At 41.1% G+C, this 22,210-nt stretch overlaps 1 protein-coding gene across 4 annotated transcripts in view; it reads right to left on the bottom strand.

Moving 5' to 3' along the window:
* Positions 1 to 1,755: 1,755 nt before the first annotated feature.
* The window catches only part of ATP1B3 (ATPase Na+/K+ transporting subunit beta 3), a 47,798-nt gene continuing 27,343 nt past the window's right edge, over positions 1,756 to 22,210 (bottom strand). For 2 of the 4 annotated variants that reach the window (XM_015444363.4, XM_045386849.3), the window contains 5 exons: positions 21,074 to 21,181; positions 14,755 to 14,939; positions 12,576 to 12,626; positions 6,376 to 6,462; positions 1,756 to 2,423 (listed from right to left, as the gene is read on the bottom strand). In XM_015444363.4, the coding sequence (XP_015299849.2) occupies positions 2,253 to 2,423; positions 6,376 to 6,462; positions 12,576 to 12,626; positions 14,755 to 14,939; positions 21,074 to 21,181 (602 nt within the window). In that variant the 3' untranslated portion in view covers positions 1,756 to 2,252. The remainder of the gene's footprint in view (positions 2,424 to 6,375; positions 6,463 to 12,575; positions 12,627 to 14,754; positions 14,940 to 21,073; positions 21,182 to 22,210) is intronic. The other 2 variants (XM_074031213.1, XM_015444365.4) reach the window with 1 other exon arrangement.

Genomic DNA, 22,210 nt, shown 5'->3' with positions numbered 1-22,210 from the left:
CCTCTGGAATAATCCTGTCTCCCCACCTCACGGCCCCTCGCATATAAGCGCCATCACCATCATCACGCCACGTGTTGTGTCTCAGAGGCTGTTCCCTCCTAGTTTAAGATCTTTTGAGAGACCTCAGTCTGGCTGCTCCAGTCCTGGTATATAGCAGGTCTGCTAAATTGTTGTTAAACTCCCTTAATTTCAATAGATGAAGCAAGCAGAGCCAGGAAAAGTTGGGGAGATCAGCTAAGATCACTGGGCAGTCAGGGGCTGATCCACATCCAAACTTCTGAACCAGGAAGGCATACAAGATGCTTTGGTGACGTGTGTGCCATTTTTGTTTCTCTCCAAAACCCACCTTATGTTGGATGCCATCTCAATTCTTCTTTTATGTTCTGAGAATGAGTCTTTTATCTAAGCTCATTAAAACAGAAATTCCATCCATATTTACTTCAAAAGACTCAAAAATGCAAATTTAATAGAATACTTAATATGAATTTCACAGGCACCAAAGTTTACAGCTGTTGAGGATGAGGTCACACTGGCTCAACTAAAGTCATGTCACCTCTCTCACCTTGTAGCCTTCTTTTATCCTTGTTTTACACTCTTAAGCGATAGCATAAAGAAAATCAAAACGCAGAAAAGGTTTGCTGTAATTACTCCAAGAATAATTTCCTTCAGTGAAAAATCTCTTTATCACTATGATTTTAGTGACAGAGGGACAAACAGAGCTCTCATGCAGGGCTGAGTGCCCACTAGCAAAGGGCAGAGGCTGCCACCAGGCCACCAAGGCCCACCTGGCCAGGCAAGGCCACCCACAGCCCTCACATTTACTCCAAACGGTCATTCTTGAGCCAGCTGGGTTGGGTCCCACCCCTTCTGGCATGTACCACCACAAACAAAACCTCAAGAATACCTGCTTTGCATTTGTTTTTGTTTTTGGAGACAGAGCGTCTCCCTCTGTCACCAGGCTAGAGTGCAATGGCGTGATCTCAGCTCACTGCAACCTCCGCCTGCCAGGTTCAAGCAATTCTCCTGCCTCAGCCTCCTGAGTAGCTGGCACTACAGGCACGCACCACTACACCCAGCTAACTTTTGTATTTTTAGTAGAGATGGGATTCCATGTTGGCCAGGATGGTCTCGATCTCTTGACCTCATGATCCACCCACCTTGGTCTCCCAAAGTGTTGGGATTACAGGCATGAGCCACTGCACATGGCCGCCTTTTTTTTTTTTTTTTAAAAGAAGAAAAGTAACAACAAACAATAGCCTTAAGAAAAACCAAGAATCACCACAGATCATATGGGAAGCACAACTTTCTCAACAAAGTAACCCAAATTATGACGAATAATCCTACCAAGAACACACCTAATACTGGAGGGGAAAGAATGCTTACACAAAACTGTTGTTTGCTTTGAAGATTTGAATAAGTTCCAAGTTTTTATATTTCACAATTTATATACTTTATTACAGTCCACGGTCTGCTAAATAAAAGCAGTAACAAGATATTTCACAAACTATTGTACAAATTAAGTCTTATGAATTTAATCTCATAAAAAATTAGGTGCATAGTCATACTGGCTAACCTAAAAATGCTATTTTATCTACAGCCTAAAATACTTTATAAGAGACAGTTCCAGCACTAAAAATTAATCCCAGTTTTTTTTTTTTTACAGGTTTTACAACAAAACGTTTGTGCTCTTAATCAAAAAGATCCAGACTAATTCAGCATGTAAAAAATAAATTTTACAAAGAACCCAAGATAATATTTTTCAAATACACTTTTATTTTCTTTTTTTTCCTTCCTCACATACAGAACTTCTCCACATACCACATTTCTTGCAGCTATAAAGTCACTTGATGTTGGCCGGGTACCATTTTATCCCTAAAACTCTGTTGACATCAAAATATGACAGTGTTATATCCATAAAATATTTACATAGCACAGCATATTAAGCTTTAGACACTTGGCAATTAAACCACATAAAAAGAGGACAAGACCCCCATCCTACATGTTTGGAATCAGGTGTTCACCGGTCCCTATCTGGCGACTGTACACTGGTTCAAAGGGCAGCAGAGGCAACAGGCAGTTACTTCAGAGGACACTGAACACTATGATCTGGAAGCACGTTATGATGTAACCCAGCGTCATGTACCACACACCTTTCTCCAAGGTGGTCTCATAATTCTAGAATGGAAGGTCCAGCTGATACAAAATGAAGACAGACAACACAACATTTACTCTGTGGAGATATCCTACTCATACTATGCACGTGCTGTGATTTTGAACGTAACTCGTCCCAAAAACTTGTCACGATCATCCTGACTTTTTAGGTTGGCTGATCCATCAATCTTGCACTCAACTGTTACTTCTTTCCCAGTGTTGTTAGGAGCAAAGCTGACCTGAACAGCAACCAATGGCTGTAGATATCCCACCTGGCAATAAAAGGAAAAGACATTAATTCAAACTCTATGGAAACTTTATACTTTTCTCTACCAGGAATTGGCTTATTCTGTAAATTTTCTTTTTGAGACTCTGTCGCCCAGGCTGCAGTGCAGTGGTGCAATCATGGCTCACTGAAGCCTCAACCAATCCTCCCACCTCAGTTTCCTAAGCAGCTGGGACTACAGGCGCATGCCACCACAGCCCACTAATTTTTAAATTTTTTTGTAGAGACAGGGTCTCCCTGCCCAGGCTAGTCTCAAACTCCTGGCTTCAAATGGCCCTTCCACCATGCCGTCCCCAAGTGCTGGGATTATAGGTGTGAGCCACCACATGTGGCTTGTAAATTAAAATAATAATAATAAAATAATTTAGATCTATTATTTTCTGTTCTCTGCATTCTTTTTAATTTTTTTGAGCCGTAAGTCCATACCTGTAATTACTGATAAAAATGTTGGCTATGTGTGACAGCTCATGCCCCTGAACTCAAGTGATCCTCTTGCTTTGTCCTCCCAAAGTGCTAGGATTACAGGCATGATCCTAGCCACCACACCCAGCCTATTATCATTATTTTTTTGTGTGTGTGAGACGCAGTCTTGCTCTGTTACCCAGGCTGGAGTGCAGTGGCACAATCTTGGCTCACTGCAACCTCTGACTCCCGGGTTCAAGTGATTCTCCTGCCTCAGCCTCCCAAGTAGGTGGGATTACAGGCACCTGCCACCACGCCCAGCTAACTTTTGTATTTTTAATAGAGACGGGGTTTCACCATGTTGGCCAGGATGGTCTCGATCTCCTGACCTCGTGATTCATCTACCTCAGACTCCCAAACGGCTTGGGATTACAGGCGTGAGCCACCGCACCCTACCCTTATCATTATTTTTTAATATTCTTTTTTGAAATGGAGTCTGTTGCCCAGGTTGCAGTGCAGTGGCACCATCTCAGCTCATTGCAACGTCTACCTCCCAGGTTCAAGCGATTCTCCTGCCTCAGTCTCCCATGTAGCTGGAATCACAGGTGCCCACCACCATACCCAGCGAATTGTTATATTATTAGTAGAGACAGGGCTTTGCCATTGTTACTAAAGTTGGCCAGGCTGGTTGCAAACTCCTGACCTCAGGTGATCCACCCATCTCGGACTCCCAAAGTGCTGGGATTATAGGCGTGAGCCACCGCACCAGACTATTTTTTTTTTTTTTGAGACATTGCACTCTGTTGCCAGGCTGGAGTGCAATGGTGCAATCTCGGCTCACTGCAACCTCTGCCTCCCGGGTTCAAGCGATTCTCCTGCCTCAGCCTCCTGAGCAACTGGGATTACAGGAGGGTGCCACCATGCCCAGCTAATTTTTGTATTTTTAGTAGAGACAGCGTTTCGCCATGTTGGTCAGGCTGGTCTCGTACTCCTGACCTCGTGATCCGCCCACCTCAGCCTCCCAAAGTGCTGGGATTACAAGCATGAGTCACTGTGCCCGGCCTTAATTTTTAATATTCTATAATCTTGATTTTAATTTACCTTTTCATCTGTAAGTTGTTTAAGAGACAGTTTCCACTTTTCCCTCCCCCCATATAGAAGGGTCTTTTTAATAATTTTTAGCTTTATTGCATTGTAATCACAGTGTATTGATTGTAATTGTAATATATTTCTACTTTATGGAACTTAAAAGATTTTATTATTATTTATTTAATTTATTTTGAGACAGATGTATTCTTATTCTCCAAGCTGGAGTGCAATGGCACGATCTAGGCTCGCTGCAACCTCTGCCTCCTAGGTACAAGGGATTTTCCTGCCTCAGTCTCCCAAGTAGCTGGGATTACAGGCTGTATTTTTAGTAGAGACCGGGTTTCTCCATGTTGGTCAGGCTGGTCTTGAACTCTTGACCTCAGGTGATCCGCCCACCTCAGTCTCCCAAAGTGCTGGGGTTACAGGCGTGAGCCACCGTGCCAGGCAGTAACGAGCTTTTTTATTTTCTCCTCACATGATACTTATTGATGACGGAGGAAAAAAAGTAACTTTATATTGTAGAAACCTGGCTGACACCACCTTAACCAAGCAATCAAGGTAATATCACCATTAATGGAACGAAATGATACCATGTCCCTCCTGACACTCTGAGAACTCAACATTTCTTCTGAGGCACTCATGCCAAAATGCACAACCTATATTTAATCATGAAAAACCACCAAACTCAAACTAATGAACATAAAATAAGCCATAAAAGGCCTATACTTATTCTTGAAGAGTACAAAGGCATGAACAGACTGAGGAAATATTCCAGACTATAGGTTGCTAAACATATCAACAGTGTGACATCTTGGATCAGGAAAACACTCTTGTACTTCACTATAAAGAATATTACTGCAACAACTGATGGATTTTCAATGAAGTCTACAGATTCATAAGAGTACTATATGTTACCTTCCTTTGTTAACTGTACTATGGTTATCATCTTTGTTTTCTGTTGCTTATAACACAATACTTGAAACTGGGTAATTTATAAAGAAAGGAATTTATTTCTTACAGTTAATGGAGGCTGAGAAGGCCAAGATCAAGGAGCTGCATCTGGTGAGAGCCTTCTTTGCTGCTGGGGACTTTGGTCAACAGAGTCCTGAGGTGGTGCAAGGCATCACATGGCCAGGGGGCTGAGCATGCTGCTAGCTCAGGTCTCTCCTCCTCTTCTTATAAAGCCGCTAGTCCCACTCCTATGGTAACTCACTAGTCCACTAACCTTTTTTTTTTTTTTTTTTTGAGACACAGTCTTGCTTTCTCGCCCAGGCTGGAGTGCAATGGTGCAGTCTTGGCTCACTGAAGTCTAGGTTGAAGTGATTCTCCTGCCTCAGCCTCCCGAGTAGCTGGGATTACATGCACCCACCACTATGCCTGGCTAATTTTTTTATTTTCAGTAGAGATGGTGTTTCACTGTGTTAGTCAGGCTGGTCTGGAACTCCTGACCTCAGGTGATCTGCCCACCTCGGCCTCCCAAAATGCTGCGATTACAGGCGTGAGCTACCACACCCAGCCGCAATGAGCTTTTGGTTTTCTTTTTTTCTTTTTTGAGATGGAGTCTCTTTGTCGCCCAGGCTGGAGTGCAGTGGCACGATCTCGGCTCACTGCAACCTCCAACTCCCAGGTTCATGCCATTCTCCTGCCTCAGCCTCCTGAGTAGCTGGGACTACAGGTGCCCGTCACCATGCCCGGCTAATTTTTTGTAATTTTTAGTAGAGACAGGGTTTCACCATGTTAGCCAGGATGGTCATCTCTTGACATCGTGATCTGCCCGATTCGGCCTCCCAAAGTGCTAGGATTACAGCCATGAGCCTGGCCTTGATTTTATTTTTTGGGGGTGGGGTGGGGGGGACGGTGAGGACAGAATCCCATTCTGTCGCCCAGCCTGGACTGTGGTGGTACAATCTTGGCTCACTGCAACCTCCACCTCCTGGGTTCAAGCGATTCTCCTGCCTCAGCCTCCTGAGCAGCTGGCACTATAGGCACACGACACCACACCCAGCTAATTTTGGTATTTTCAGTAGAGAGAGTTTCACCAAGTTGGCTGGGCTGGTCTCGAACTCCTGACCTCAGGTGATCCGCCCGCCTTGGCCTCTCAAAGTGCTGTGATTACAGGAGTAAGCCACCGCACCCAGCCTTGATTTTCTTTTTAAGTACTTTTCTACTTTCTCTACATAAGCATATACTACTACCTCTATATTGAAAAAGAAAATGACATTTTATAAATAATCATCTAACTTTAATTTATCTGCTTGGGTTCTGTGTTCTGAATTGTAGATGTGGGAATTCCATTTACCATCATCATTAAAATAAAACAAAACCTGAACAGATGATGCACAAATTAAACAGGGCTTGGGTCTACCTACCCCAGATAAGGGGTACACCCACAGATGCTCCAGCTTCCCAAAAGAGTAATTACCACATACAAACTTCTAAATACTTACATGCAGTTTTTTCCCATAATATGGGAAATATTTTAAGTCTATCATTCCATTATGAGGATAAACTGCTACATTTGGTATATCTTCATTCTAAAGTTGAAAACAAAAGAAATCCTCTTTAGGGTCACAAAAAGAATTTCTAAAAACTATGTTTATAATTAAAGCAGTATCAATCATGAACAGTTTGGAGAAACTACAATGCTGCTCCAACTATATTATCATTACAAGTGTACTTCTGAGAAGAAACTTACTCATCTTGATTGCAAATATTATCTAACTAAACCCTTCCACATGAACTATCCTGATTCTTACGCTTCCAGATACACTCTATACTCTTTTTCATGAGAGTCCCTTCTTAATTATAGCCAGTTCCACTCATGTACTCCTGTAAAATCTTACCTGCCCTCCAAATACCAAATGCCAGCCTTTCTACCTACTAACAGCAGGAATGCACTAGCAGGTTTGGGACCAGTGTTTTCCTGAAATGAAGAAAATCCTGTGCTTCCAGACTGGAAAGCAATGGCCACCACGAGGCGCCAACCTAGAATGCAGCACTCAGGCCTGGGAGACAGCAGGTGTCAGTTTCATGTGATTAACAACCAGAACTGCAACCAGAGGGAAGCACGAGGGAAAACTTAAGGTACTCCCAGCAAAACTCTTCTCAACAAATTTAAATACTGTATTTTTCAGGGATAAATTTATGAGCATATACAAATCATTAAGTATTACTTGTCTACTGGAATTCCATGTTTACCAACACATATAAACATATTCCATGCTTATCAACATATAAATCAAGCACCACCTATAATCCAATTCATTCATGCTATTAGTTATTTCTAGTATCATTCATGATAAATTAGCAATTTATGAAAATTCGCATGTAACACTTTCCAAATGGGCCTAATTCTAATGAGTTAACTTTAACACAGACTGAGTAGTAGCAAACGGACCACAATGATTAAAATCAGTGCTGGGTTTACGGAGCACTAGTTACAATAAAACATTATTAAATAATTGAATTTTATATCTATATATTAAAAAAATTTGAGACAGGGTTGAAAGCACACATGAAACAGCATAAAACAAAACTAAGAATCCACTCTAAGGAGTTGTAGATTCTGCTCATTTCGTTTCGTTATGAAGCAGCATATGGCTGTGGGGTGGGATAAGAAATAGATGAAAGGCACGGGCCAGACAGCACAAAGCACAGAGTGGTGATGCGCCCCACCCACCAGACAAGCTCTAATGATCCAGATGAAGAATATTTGGAAAGGGCAGGAAGTAACAATGCTAGGAGAAATCGCAAAAGCAATTTTCAGTCACTACTCAAACTCCACCCTTCATTTGTACTCTTTAACTTAAAAAATAAGCTTAAAATCAAAGATAACATTTTATATTAGAGAAAAACTAGTCACTTTGATATCAGTGTTTTTCTGCATTAATTGCTTTTGTTGAACCTATTTTACCTTAATATATGACCTTCATTTACAGAACGCATTTCCCCAAAATGAAAAAAAGGTTTTTCTTTGAGAAACAGTTTAGAGTACCTTGAGTGTGTTTTCTTTCTTTTTCTTTCTTTTTTTCTCTTTGAGACAGAGGTCTCATTCTGTTGCCTAGGCTGGAGTGCAATGGCCCGATCTCGGCTCACTGCAGCCTCCTCCTCCCGGGTTCAAGTGATCAAGTGATTCTCCTGCCTCAGCCTCCTGAATAGCTGGGATTGCAAGTGTGTGCCACCACGCATGGGTAATTTTTGTATTTTTAGTAGAGACGGGGTTTTGTCATGTTGGCCAGGCTGGTCTTGAACTCCTTACCTCAAGTGATCCGCCTGCCTCGGCCTCCCAAAGTGGTGGGATTACAGGCATGAGCCACCACGCCCAACCCAGTGTTTCCCACCAGATACCACACTTAGCTTACACTTCCCTCCTTCAGGCCTAACAAGTCTTAGTGGGCAGCATCAATGACAGAGCAGGGCACTGGGGCTCAGAGTTAAGCCAGGTGCTCAAGACCACCAGGTGTGGCAGACGCTCAACTGCTCTCTCAGTGTGGGCCTAAACCATGCTCTTGGCAGGATTTTTCTTAATCTTTTAATTTATACCTTCTGTGAAAATAAACATTTAGAAATTGTGAAATATTAAAATGAGTATCTGAATAATAAGATACTCAGGGTGAAGCATATATGTCATAATTTTCTAAGTATATGAATAACATCATGTTTTTTTTCTTTTTGCAACGGAGTCTCGCTCTGTTGCATAGGATAGAGCGGAGTGGCGCAATCATGGCTCACTGCAACCTCTGCCTCCTGGGTACAAGCGATTATCTTGCCTAAGCCTCCCGAGTAGCTGGGATTACAGGCACATGCCACCACGTCAGGCCATTTTTAAATTTTTAGTAGAGACAGCGTTTCGCCATGTTGGCCAGGCTAGTCTCGAATTCCTGACCTCCGGTGATCCGCCTACCTTGGCCTCGCAAAGTGCTGGGATTGCAGGTGTGAGCCACGGTGCCGGGCAATAGTATCATATTGTAAACTATGAACAACTAACTCTAAGAACCTACTGATGGTCACTAAGTTCCACCAAAACAAAATGAAGTTTAAAAAATAATGCATTTTGTTTCTTCCCACTTTTGATTTTCTTAATATGATTCATTTTCATAATAAAATAAAATACTGGGAAAAAATGTCATAAATATGAACATTACACCTTTTGCAGGAATCATCTTTTAAGTTGATATATATTAAAAGGCCACCTTGGCCACCTGCGGTGGTTCACGCCTGTAATCCCAGCACTTTCAAAGGCAGAGGCGGGTGGATTGCTTGAGGCTAGGAATTCAAGACCAGCCTGGCAACATGGTGACACCCTGTCTCTACGGAGAGAGAGAGAAAAAAAAAAGCACCTCCAAGTATGGTCAGTGTTTGTATTTTCAGGACTCTAACTTGTATAAAAGCAATTAAGGCAGAACAAAATCAATACAAGACAAATAAAAGACGTCTTACAAAAAAGAACTAAAGAATTTAAAGAACACTTGATACAGACAAATCTAATAGCAAATTGCAATTATGATACGCAATAAATGCTTCCTTCTGTTCTGGAGAGCCTCATCTCTAAAATTTATAGGTTCTAACTGGTTTGTTACTTGTAACTAGCCCAGGGATAAAATGCCAGATTTTACAAACATTTCTTCCACTTTTGTGTTTTTCTAAAAGCAAAAAAAATAAAAATAAAAAAATTCCACAACTAAATAAACAAAATTTAAAACCCACCTGCTTTGATTATTTTATGTACTTCACACACATCTCTCCAAAGCAAAAAGGAAAGCTAACTGAAATCGGAATCATTAAATCTGGATTTTTCATTAACACTCCCCCCAACTATTCTAGAAGCGAAGGATACATAATAGATAAACAACAAGAACAATGCATTTAAAACCTTAAGGGGGTCGGGCGTGGTGGCTCACGCCTGTAATCCCAGTACTTTGGGAGGCCGAGGCAGGCGGATCACAAGGTCAGGGGATCAAGACCATCCCGGCCAACATGGTAAAACCCCGTCTCTACTAAAATACAAAAAATTAGCCAGGCGTGGTAGTTCGTGCCTGTAGTCCCAGCTACTCGGGAGGCTGAGGCAGGAGAATTGCCCGAAGCCGGGAGGCGAAGGTTGCAGTGAGCCGAGATTGCATCACTGCACTCCAGCCTGGGCAACAGAGAAAGACTCCGTCTCAAAAAAAAAAAAAACAAAAACAAAAAACACACATCTTAAGGGAAGAGGTATATGGAATTGTTTATACTGGCCAAAGCCTTACACAATTTAAAGCTTAGGAAAATAATTTAAAGCTTTTGTGCTTCTGGCTTGAATGTGTTTTCCTTTCAGGTGATATTGGCTTTGTAGACCCAGGATTCCATCCAAGCTAATCCATGCCGCCTGCTCACAGGCTCCTGTATACAGGCACACTGTCATGAAATTAGCACTTCCACCCAGCTGAAGCCCAGCACCCAAGCCCCAAGAACTTCCTACCAGAAAGCTTTGTGAACCAGCCCTGAGGCTCATGAAGGGTTACCCAACATTTTTTCTAAATGTATCCTGTAGCTATAATGTTCTGACTTGAGAGCTGACAGTATATGCTGCCCACTAGATTTTTATAAGAATGTATCAAGAAAAGCTCAGCCGGGCGTGGTGGCTTATGTCTGTAATCCCAGCACTTGGGGAGGCCGAGGCGGGCGGATCATGAGGTCAGGAGACGGAGACCATCCTGGCTAACACGGTGAAACCCCGTCTCTACTAAAAAATACAAAAAATGAGCAGGGTGAGGCGGCTCATGCCTGTAGTCCCAGTTACTCGGGAGCCTGCGGACAGAGAATGGTGTGAACCTGGCAGGCGGAGCTTGCAGTGAGCCGAGATCGCGCCAATGCACTCCAGCCTGGGCGACAAAGCGAGACTCCGCTCCCATAAAAAAAAAAAAAAGAAAGAAAAGCTCAGCTTAGATGTAGTATCTGGTTTTAAGTGAGATTCTGCTTGCTTTTTTTTTTTTTTTTCTTTGGACAGAGTCTCGCTCTGTCGCCAGGCTGGAGTGCAGAAGCGTGATCTCGGCTCACTGCAAGCTCCGCCCCCTCGGTTCGAGCGATTCCCCTGCCTCAGTCTCCTGAGTAGCTGGGACTACAGGCGCCCGCCACCACGCCCGGCTAATTTTTTGTATTTTGGTAGAGATGGGGTTTCACCATGTTGGCCAGGATGGTCTCGATCTCCTGACCTCGTGATCCGCCCGCCTTGGCCTCCCAAAGTGCTGGGATTACAGGCGTGAGCCACCGCGCCCGGCCGACTCTGGCCTTTTGTACAAGTTTCCCACTGAGCTGTCTGTGGCATAAAGAGGTAAAGTGAATTGCCAGTGGTCACACACACATAATTTCAACCCAGATGAGAAACCATAAACTTCCTGGCTTTTTATGCTACTCTAAATAGTGAATACTCTTAAAATATTAGTAAGGACACTCCAAATCGGGAGTTCTCAAAATGTGTGCCTCAGACCAGCAGCATCAGCATCACCTGGAAACTTTAGTTAGAAATGCAAATTTTGGGCCTGCGCGGTCGCTCATGCCTGTAAGCGGGCAGATCACGAGGTCAGGAGATTGAGACTATCCTGGCTAACACGGTGAAACCCCGTCTCTACTAAAAAAAAGCACACAAAAAATTAGCCTGCCGTGGTGGCGGGCGCCTGCAGTCCCAGCTACTTAGAGGCACGAGAATGGCGTGAACCCGGGAGGCGGAGCTTGCAGTGAGCCGAGATCACGCCAGTGCACTCCAGCCTGGGTGACAGAGTGAGACTCTGTCTCAAAAACAAAAACAAAAAAAGAAAAAAAGAAAATGCAAATTTTGGGCCCTATCTCAGACCTACTGAGTCAGAAACTATGGGAATGGAGCCCAACAAGCCAACGTGATTCTGATGAACGATCGTTTGAGAGCCACTGAGCAAGAAGTTTCTGCCCAAATAAGAAGCCCATTAACAGTAAAAAGAATTTTTTTTCCACAACTTTAAAAGTGATTTCAATGTAACATTTTAAGTAAAATATTTCTGTTCTACTATCGGAGTTGAAATGTTAATATTTAGCACAATCATAAGTTTAGAACTTAATGTCTCCTCAGAACTCTTACCCATCTTTTACATTATTTGTCTTAGTGGCATTTGCAGCATGGAGAGAAAACAAAAGAAAGTTATGAGATGAAAACTGCACAGTATTCTGGAAAAAAAATTAAGCAGGGACAGGGGAGATAAATAATGCTTCTACCTTAAGGAAAATGTACCATATTTCATTAAATCTCAGATAGCATTGATAGCTAGCATGCCAACTAACTATTAAGAAAGAGAAAAATGTCATGATACAGTATTAAGACACCATCAATTATAAGGGTAATCCCAATTTCAGTGTTACTGAGCTGGCAGAAAAAAAGTAAATCTTAGAATTGATGAAATATGGTATATGTGAAAATAAAGGCAATGTGTGCAAAATCAAATACACATGGAAAATGTCTTTCTGAATTATCATTAAGGAAGAGAAAGACTACTCTCAAAAAGGTTGGTGGAATTTTATTCTAAGGCACTACAAAGGACTTCAAAATGTGACAGGGAAGAAAAAAGACGACTAAATCCTTAGACTTTTAAAGTATTTTAAGAAACATCAAAGATTTAACAGGAGTTATTTTTTGAATACTAACCTTCAAAACACAATCTATCCTTGGCACTCCTTCAGGCTTTAATCCAATTATCTAAGGTTAAGAAATAGTGATAAATTTAAACATCACGTAAGTATGCAATGGAACTTCCTCCCTCTGTTGCTGGGGACAAGGGATGAAGACTTTGAGATTAACACCAACTGTATATTAACCCAGTGAGTTACATCTGCCTTTTACTTTAATCTTATTTGAGGGGATTAAAATGAACTTTTAAATAAAATAACTTCAACAATCAGGTATCTTATTACTGTCCTGGGCAATTTAGAAAATAAATCAATTACCAAAGATTTAACTGAAACAAAAGTACCCTTTGCTACCCTTAAAATAACAAACAAACAGAAACCCTTAAATCTAATTATTAGTATTTATATGAACAAATAATTTAATGTAAATAATAAGAACTGCAGAGGCACAATAATTAACTGTTCTTCACAAAACTATATTAGGTCACACTCTCCATATTTCCATGAGGGCCCCACTGAGCCTCACTGTATCTCATAACCCATCTGCTCCCCAAAAGGCACGCCCTGGAAGAGCCCTATTTTAAGACTCCTTTCATGTATGTAGGTGACAGAATTGAATCCTAACATATTTATACATTTTGTGAGATAATTTTTTGGCATTCTGAATTTATATGCAGTTTCCATGTGAATGCATGTAAAATCTAAATATTGCTCTCAAAAGACAAGTATTGTTGTGACCTAATAATAATGTCAATAGTGCTAACTGGGAACTGTACTGGTATGAAACCCCCTGCTACACTACATAAGCTCATCTCATCACTGATTCCTGTGTCTGATGCTGTCCTCCTGCCAAAGCCAGGCCCTGAGTCATCAGCAAGTATGGTCTCAGACCATTATCATTCAAAGAGGCCATCTTGGGAAAGAAAACAAACCCCCGAGGTTGATCCTCTCCTGGCTTTCTACTGGGAACAAATTTTCAGCAACCTAGATGTTGTGAGGATACTTCTAGTAGACTGGGATTACAAAAGGCATCTCTGTTAAAACAAACTTAATTCATTTTATAAACTAGATCTAGTTTCACATTACTTTCAGCTTACTTTGTTAACTTCAATTCTTACTTCTGAATAAAGTCTAGTTGAAACATCCCACTAGTCATTTACTGAGCACCTAGAATGCTATGGGACAATCTGGAAGTTGTCAGTTATCCAAGGCCTCCCAAAGGGATGAAGGAGAGGCTGGAGGGGTGTCAGTCTGGGCACCTCAGGGCCTAGCTGGTTCTCCCTACAGGGAAGCTCCTTATTTAGCAGTGCCAACTTCAAAAGACTCAAGTTTTACTTTTATTAAGGCTGGTGGCAATTTGCTCACCAATGATGACTTATAAACTCATGATTTTGAGAAGTCTACACCTGTTTAAATGACCAGGAATGACTTCACTCAGACTTTGCAGGCCTCAAAACAGTAAGTGCATCAGAATACAACTCTGAAGTACATTTACACAGCAGCAAGGCACGGGGGCTAGGGATCACTTTGTGACTCAAGAAAAGCTGTTATCAGGTTCTGTTGCACAATGACCCTAATTCATTAGCTTCTTACTTTGCTCATTACTATACAATTCAGGGAGCCCTTCTGTAAAACAGCAAAATGCTGCTACTTTGGATACAAGTGCAACATCCCACTGAACTCGTTAGAATGGGATTTATTTGTATTTCTGTTACTTAATTACATACACATATACATATACTATAAAACAATGCTTCGCTACTGAGTATTTCGAAAAAGTTAAATAAGCTTAAACTTTATGGAGTCTGCAGAATTTTAAATTATTTCACAACACAGGATTCAAAGATGAGCACTGCACCCTAACAAGACTCTGCTTTGGTTATGACAAGGAGAACACTTGCCCCTTGGAGCATTAATCTGGTAAAATGCATGTAGGCGTTTCCAAAGAAGAAAAGTTTAAGTTACTTTAACTCCTTACTCCATGATTAATCTATGAACCTCTCTTTTTTTTTGCCATATAAACTTTCTTCCAGTGAGTAATAAACATTACTGCTAGCCTTTAAAGCAAGCTACCCCCCCAATGATAACTTTTAATAAGTTATTTACCATTAACCCAACCCAAACAATCTAAAAATAGTTGCCTCCTTAAAAGAGAATACTAGAAAAAAAGCAGCAGCAGAGGTAAAATATGTACGTACTCTGTTCATTTTCACAAGAATACAAGGGTTTCCTTGGGAATAGCCAAAATCAGGATCATTCATACCACTGCATGCTTGAAGTAATGAAATAGGAAACTGACATGCAACATAAACTGGACCCTTCTGTTCAAAAAGTGCTCCATCAGGACAGACTGTGAGGTTCTTCTGTTCTTCTAAAGTATACGCTAAAAAGGAAACATACATGTGCACTAGATCAGCCAAAAAAGGTATTAAAAACAACCAGGAATATATAAACCTTTGGAAAATGTTCTTCAAAGACAAAAACAGCAATGCCAATTACCAGATAACTTTAGGGAAAGAATGTTAAGTTTGCCCCTTTACCTTTTAACAGCTAACTAGTGCTCTAAAGTTACTGCATTTCAATAATCATACAAACTGGATTATAGATCCATCTCTTCTGTCACCATTAGGTGGCGGTACCAGCCATGGCTAAAGCATTATCTGAATGCCTTCTGCATGCTTGGTGATACAATGGAAGAGGATGTAAAAAGGCACTGCTGCTGCCCTCATGGAGCTTACGGTTTTGTGGGGAAGACAGACATTAAGTGAGTATAAAATCAGAATTGCAGAGGTATGAAGACATAGTGTTATGACAACCTACACTTAAAAAAAAAAAAAAAAGCAACTGAGCTGAATGCAGAAGGGAATGTGGTAGTTAATGAAGCTAGGAGAAGCACTTCCAATGAAGGAAGGTAGAAGCCAGACCACACAGTCTTGTAAACTGTGTTAAAGAATTTTGAGGGGTGCGGGTGAGTGTTCTGCCAAACAGCAATTAACAATCCACTAAAATATTTTAAACCAGGGCAAGTGGATAGTATGACCATACTTATGAAATTAACTCTGACTTCTCTGTGGGGTCAGTCCAGAAGGGAAAAAGAAGGGACCCGGAAAACGAGTTAGGAGACTATTAAAACAGCCCAGGTGAGAGACAACTAGCTCATAAAAGGGGGTTTTTAGCAGAGATGGAGTCTAAAGTGATAAAGGAGTAAAATGGTTAGAACTTGGCAATGGGAGGGAAGAGGGAGGAGAAATATGCAACAGACAATACAATTCTGCTCTGTACTCGGCAGTGTTTAGTCCAAGAGGCACACAGTGAGCAAGACTGATGTGATCCCTGCCCTCAATGAGCTTACTCTAGTGAACAACACTTACTAATAAATAATTAAGATATAACAGTGCCTCAGTAAGAACTATTGGTGTGTGGGTGCAATTGGTACCAGAAAAAGGTATTGAATTCAACCAAAATAAGAACCAAATTTCAAAGAGTATGCCTCAAAAAGGAAGTGTAAAGTCTTTACCTTGGGGGGAAAAAATCACTGTCAAAATGTTTGGTTTCATCTTATGCTTATCCGAAACTAGGTTACTGTGGGAACTATGTACTCATTTAAAAGCAAAGAATGATTCAGGTATTTTGTGGGGGTAGAGATAAACTTTATAACAAAACAGCATCATGACACTCAACACTCTGCAAAAAAATGTAAGTCCTTCACCAATTTCCCCAAGGGCTTCTACTGCATAGACTCTGCTGGTTTAGGTCAGTTCATCAGTGACCTTTCGTATTTTTTTTCATTATGCTGACTTCCACTTCCATACTATTAAGTGTAAGGAACTGTATGACGACCAGTTAGATTATGCAGAAGGCATGATGGGAACACAGAAAGGTCACTGAACCCAGAGTAACCAAAGAGCCCTATGCATCTGAAGAAAGCCTAAAATAAGAAAGACCAAAGCCTAAGTGCAATGGCTCATGCCTGAAATCCCAGCACTTTGGGAGGCTGAGATGGGCAGATTACTTGAGGCCAGGAGTTCGAGGCCAGCCTGGCCAACATGGTGAAACCCTGTCTCTACTAAAAATACCAAAATTAGTCAGGTGTGGTGGCGCAAGCCTGTAATCCTAGCTGCTTGGAAGGCTGAGGCATGAGGGTCACTTGAACCCAGGAGGTGAGGTTGCAGTGAGCTGAGATCAAGCCACTGCACTCCAGCCTGGGCAACAGAGTAAGACTGTCTCAATGAAGGAAAAAAAAAAAAAAAAAGACCAAGATAACAGGAGGAATGAATGACCCTAAAGGAAAGAGATAATTGGAACAAAATAAAACTTTAGGTTCAATTAGTATCTGCAGGAAAAAAACAGAGAAGACATTATGTTTTAACCAGATATAGTATCTTTCAAACATGAAAAAGGAGCACATAAGGATCAACAGCAGTTGAATGTTTTAAGAAACAAAAAAAGAGTTGAAAATTAAAGTAAATCCCCCAGAAAGTCTAATTAAGTCAAAACAAAATAAGAGAAAAACAAGAGGTCTAAGACACAACAAACAGAATAGTTCTAGAAAGAGAAAACCAGAAAATTGAGTTGAAGAAATTATCAAAGTGTTACCAGAGGATAATTTCCCTGAACTGAAGAACTTAAGTCTTCATCCTGAGAGACCTGCAATCAAGTCTCAGCAAAATATTTTAGAGACAGAGATCCAGACAGAAATTTTAGAACCCAAAAGAGACAGAGAAAATTGAAAAAGAAAATGAAAAACTTTCAGAAGAAAAAAGGCAAATACAAAGAACTGAGTTCTACATGGAGGTACACTAGCAAATATAAAGGCAGAAACAAGACATTTTCCGAAATAAAAGGGTCCAAATTTACATTTCTGGTGTCTTTTCTTATAAAATTACCTGAGAATGTACTCCATCAAAACTAAGGAATAAATTAAGAGGAAAAAAAAAAAAAGGGCAGGGCAAGAGCCAAGAAACAGTGGGTCCAACAAAAGAAAGTGGCAAAAGGAAGTTCCCCAAAGGACAGTTGGGAGTAAAAGGCTGATGTAGAAATAGTACAGACTGCAGCAGGAGGGAAAGGGCTCCAGGAAGTAGTTTTCCAGAAAAAAGAGACTCAAGAAAATACCTCAAATGATAGTTTACAAATAAGGAAGTCAGAAGAGAGTATCTACAGATGATAGAAGAAGATATAAAGACCAGGTATAAAAAAGCAACCAATAATGAAACTGAAAATAGTAATCAATTAAGAAAGGGAGGAAGGTCTGAGACATGTGAACTAAGAAAATGTATAAAAGTGATAATAAAGTGATAATGCATAGAAGTAAAAAATCAAGAACCAGCAGGAAAAGTGTAATATTTATAGATACAGAAGGAAAACACCGTAAGAAAAAGTTCAGAAGCATGAAATTATTCCCTACCAAAAATATATCTAGAGGCCAGGTGCAGTAGCTCATGCCTGTAATCCCAGCACTTTGGGAGGCCAAGGTGGGTGGATCACTTGAGGCCAAGAGTTCAAGACCAGCCTGGGCAACATAGTGAGACCCCATCTCTACAAAAAATTTAAAAATTTGCCAGGTGTGATGATGTGAGCCTGTAGTCTTAACTACTCAAGAGGCTGAGACAGGAGGATCACTTGAGCCCAGGAGACTGAGGCTACAGTGAGCTGTGATTATGCCACTGGGTGACAGAGAGAGACCCCATCTCAGACAAATAGACAAAGGAAAGAAAGAGAAAAGAAACGTGTCCAGAATCAGACTATTTTTCACAAACTCCATTGCTCTCTCCCTTGCCAAGCCACCGTCTCCACTTACCTGGATTACTGTAAGAGCCTAACTAGCTTCCTCAATTCCCCCTTCTAGTCTAGTTTCAAAGAGCTGCTTGTAGGAGCCTTTAAAAATCCGAATTAGATCATGTTATTATTCACTGCTTAAAATTCCCCATCATGGACTCTGTAAAAGCCAAAGAACTTAACAACGGGTTCTAAGGACCTACAGTCTAGACCTCCTTTAACTCCCTAACCTCAATCTCCTACTACTCTCCCCTGGCTCACTCTATTCACCCCCTCTTGCTTCCTTGATGAATGTTCAACACATCAGCACCATAAGCCTCAGGGCCTTTGCACCTACTGCTTCTGCTGCTGGACATTTCCATGCCTACTTCTTTCACCTCCTTCTGCTCTTCCCTCAAGGTTCCCTTTCAATAAGGCTTTCCTAGACCACTCTGCATGTAAAACCACAATCCTTCCCAACTTACCCTATCTCCTTTTTCTGCTTTATTTTCCCCCTCAAGACGTATTATCTTCTAATTCACCACGAGACTAAGCTCCAGAAAGACAGGAATTTTTCTTCTATTCATTGTTGGAACCCAAATGAGTGCCTGCCACAAAGCAGGCCCTCAAAAAATATGTGAATAAATTAATAGGACTTCTGCTAGAAGGGAGGAGGGCAGGGAACACTTCACTGCAGACCTTTTTAGCTATTAAACCATGGATAATACTTTCACAAAAGTCTTTTTTAAATAATACATATTTAACTGTCAAGGAAAAGAGATTAGGAAGATAGTAGATAATGTGGGATCAAAAGCAGCTTTTGGTTTAAGATAGGAGAGAGTTGAAGATTTTTTTCAAGTTGATAGGAAGGATCCAATAAAGACAGAAAGGCTAAATACACACAAGAAGAGAAAGTACATAGTATGTTTCTTAGACATTGAGAGAGGATGAGATCCAAAGCAGGAATGACACAGGTGGCCTCAAGTGAGAGGAAGGGCAGCCCCCGATCAGAGCAGGAGGAATGTGACATAAAATGGCTGCCATTGTAGATCTGTTTTACTGGTAATGGGGAAACTGGAGGAGCTCCCATCTGAGTTCTTCTATTATCTCTTGAAGCAAGAAATCAGGTTATATGAAGAGAGTGAGTTATAAGGAAAAAGGTAAGGGGTTAAAGGCTTGAAAGTTGGAAATAATCCTTTCAGAGAATTATCCAGAGAAATTCTATAGGATTACCAAGCAGTGAAGCAAGTCCATTTGAGGGAGGTGCTCAAATACTCACAGTGCTAATTAGTCCTGCTCAGTATCTGCTCAGGGGCAGGGGCACAGAAGGATGAGCTACATCCAGTAATTATATGGCTTTATCCAGGAGTGGGGTTCTGCCACAGGGTGTGACATGAAGACTGACAGGTCTGGGATTTCAGAGCACCAGTAAAAGTAAAAATGAAATACAAGCCATGGAACTAAGCTACATAAAAGGGAAGATGGGGTGGGAGATGAGACAAGGTAATGTTCTAGGGAGCAGTTGCAGTTGTGTGTGGCTGAGGAAGAGATGAGCTGATCACGAACCAGCAGGCCAGGGTGTTCGATGATTACTCATGTGACTGTTAACACCATTCACATAAATGGCTGGGCCAAACAAAACAGGAGGAAAAGCTGGGCTAGGATGGCTATCAAACGACGTTACAAACTGGTAACTTTGAAAAACTGATGTACTAAAAATCAGACACAGACATAACTTTAAAATAATAAACCATTTCCCATCCCCAACACAAACACTACATTGGATGCAAAAGATCCAAGTCCTCAGAGGAACTATTTCATACAATATAGATTTGCTCTATTAATTAAAATATTTAGTTTTAATGCAGAATAAATGTTACATCTCAAGAAACTTAGTGTACTTATTAAAGGCAGAAAAATCAAATCTACTGCCCATTAGTAAGCCCCTGTGTCTTTCTATAGTTAGAACAGTCTCACAAGTAATTATAAAATGCACTTGCTCAGTTATCTGTTTAACAGAAGGAAATAAAAGGTAATACACATTCTTTCACATGCTGTGTTTTTTTTTGAGACGGAGTCTCGCTCTGTCGCCCAGGCTGGAGTACAGTGGTGCAATCTTGGCTCACTGCATCGTCCGCCTCCTGCGTTCACGCCATTCTCCTCCCTCAGCCTCCCGAGTAGCTGGGACTACAGGCACCCGCCACCTTGCCGGCTAATTTTTTGTATTTTCAGTAGAGACGGTTTTTCACCGTGTTAGCCAGGATGGTCTCGATCTTCTGACCTCATGATCCACCCACCTCAGCCTCCCAAAGTGCTGGGATTACAGGTGTGAGCCACCGCACCCGGCCCAAAAGGTAATACACATTCTAAGAATGATGTCTCTAAATGTAATCACAAACTTGGTACTTTTTTTTTTTTGAGACAGAGTTTTGCTCTTGTTGCCCAGTCTGGAGTAAAGTGGCACGAACTCGGCTCACTGCAACCTCTGCTTCCCAGGTTCAAGCGATTCTTCTGCCTCAGCCTCCCGAGTAGCTGGAATTACAGGCGCATGCCACCACAGCCAGCTAATTTTGTACATTTAGTAGAGACGGGGTTTCACCACGTTAGCCAGGCCGGTCTCACACTCCTGACCTCAGGTGATCTGCCCGCCTTGGCTTCCCAAAGTGCTGGGATTACAGGTGTGAGTCACCGTGCCCGCCCCACAATTTGGTACTAATTTCTATAATTAAAATCTCTGACCTTACTCTAAGAAAACATACTCACGTTTTAGAAACTTCTTAAGGTCTTCAATGTACCCTGCATAAGAAGTTGGATCAGACCTACTGAATGTATATTCCAATGCAGTCACTGGTTTTGGAAAAACCATAAGTCCTATAAAGAGATAAAAGGGAGAGATTATCAAATTTCCTTCTCTTCTTTTCCTTACTCTTATCTCTAAAAAGCAGATCTCAGCAAATTACATGGAAAATTGTGTTGACAGTATGCTGAAACCATCAAGAACTTCCCAATTCTAATTATGAAGGCACAGACATCTAAAATTAAAAAGAATTCAAACCATCAAAACTATCTCAGACATTACCGATTAGAAACCATCCCTAAATTTGATTATCTACAGTTAATTATAATCTTCCTTTTTAAAAGATGCAATTTTACTTTGAACTTTCTACATTCATTTTTAAAAAATCAAATAACATTTTTAGGTTTTGTCAATGTGCCATTAATACAAAGAAAAAAATTTTAGCAAATCAAAACCTAAGTACTTGTGTCATTTAAATTACAACTGTATGGAAACATTCATAAGACAGCTAACTCCTTTTCAGTGAACAACGTCTATGCATTTTAAACTTTATGGCAAATATTCTTCCTTCAATAGCAGATATTGCTCTGTAATCAAAATGTGGTTTTCACATACTGAATTTGGAGTATAACCACCAACAATTCCTATCAGAAGTCGACGCCCATGTAATACAGACCACGTTGCTTAAGCTTACTAATGAAGTAGATTTATCGGTAAGAAACAATCAGGCTTCCAACTTTAATATAAGCTTTCCTTGTTTAAAAAGCATTAGACCAGCTGGGTGCAGTGGCTCACGCCTATAATCCCAGCACTTTGGGAGGCCGAGGCGGGCAGATCACTTGAGGTCAGGAGGTTGAGACCAGCCTGGACAACATAGTGAAACCCCGTCTTTACTAAAAATACAAAAATTAGGCGGGTGTGGTGGCGCATGCCTGTAGTCCCAGTTACTTGGGAGGCTGAGGCAGGAGAATGGCTTGAACCCGGGAGGCAGAGGTTCCAGTGAGCTGAGATCGTGCCATTGCACTCCAGCCTGGGCGACAGAGCGAGAGTCCATCTCAAAAAAACAAAACAAACAAACAAAAAACACGAAAAAACAAAACAAA

Source organism: Macaca fascicularis, chromosome 2, assembly GCF_037993035.2.
Source record: "Macaca fascicularis isolate 582-1 chromosome 2, T2T-MFA8v1.1".
Lineage (NCBI taxonomy): Eukaryota > Metazoa > Chordata > Mammalia > Primates > Cercopithecidae > Macaca > Macaca fascicularis.
Note: the sequence above shows the minus strand (reverse complement) of the source record. Positions and strands in the feature narration are given on the sequence as shown.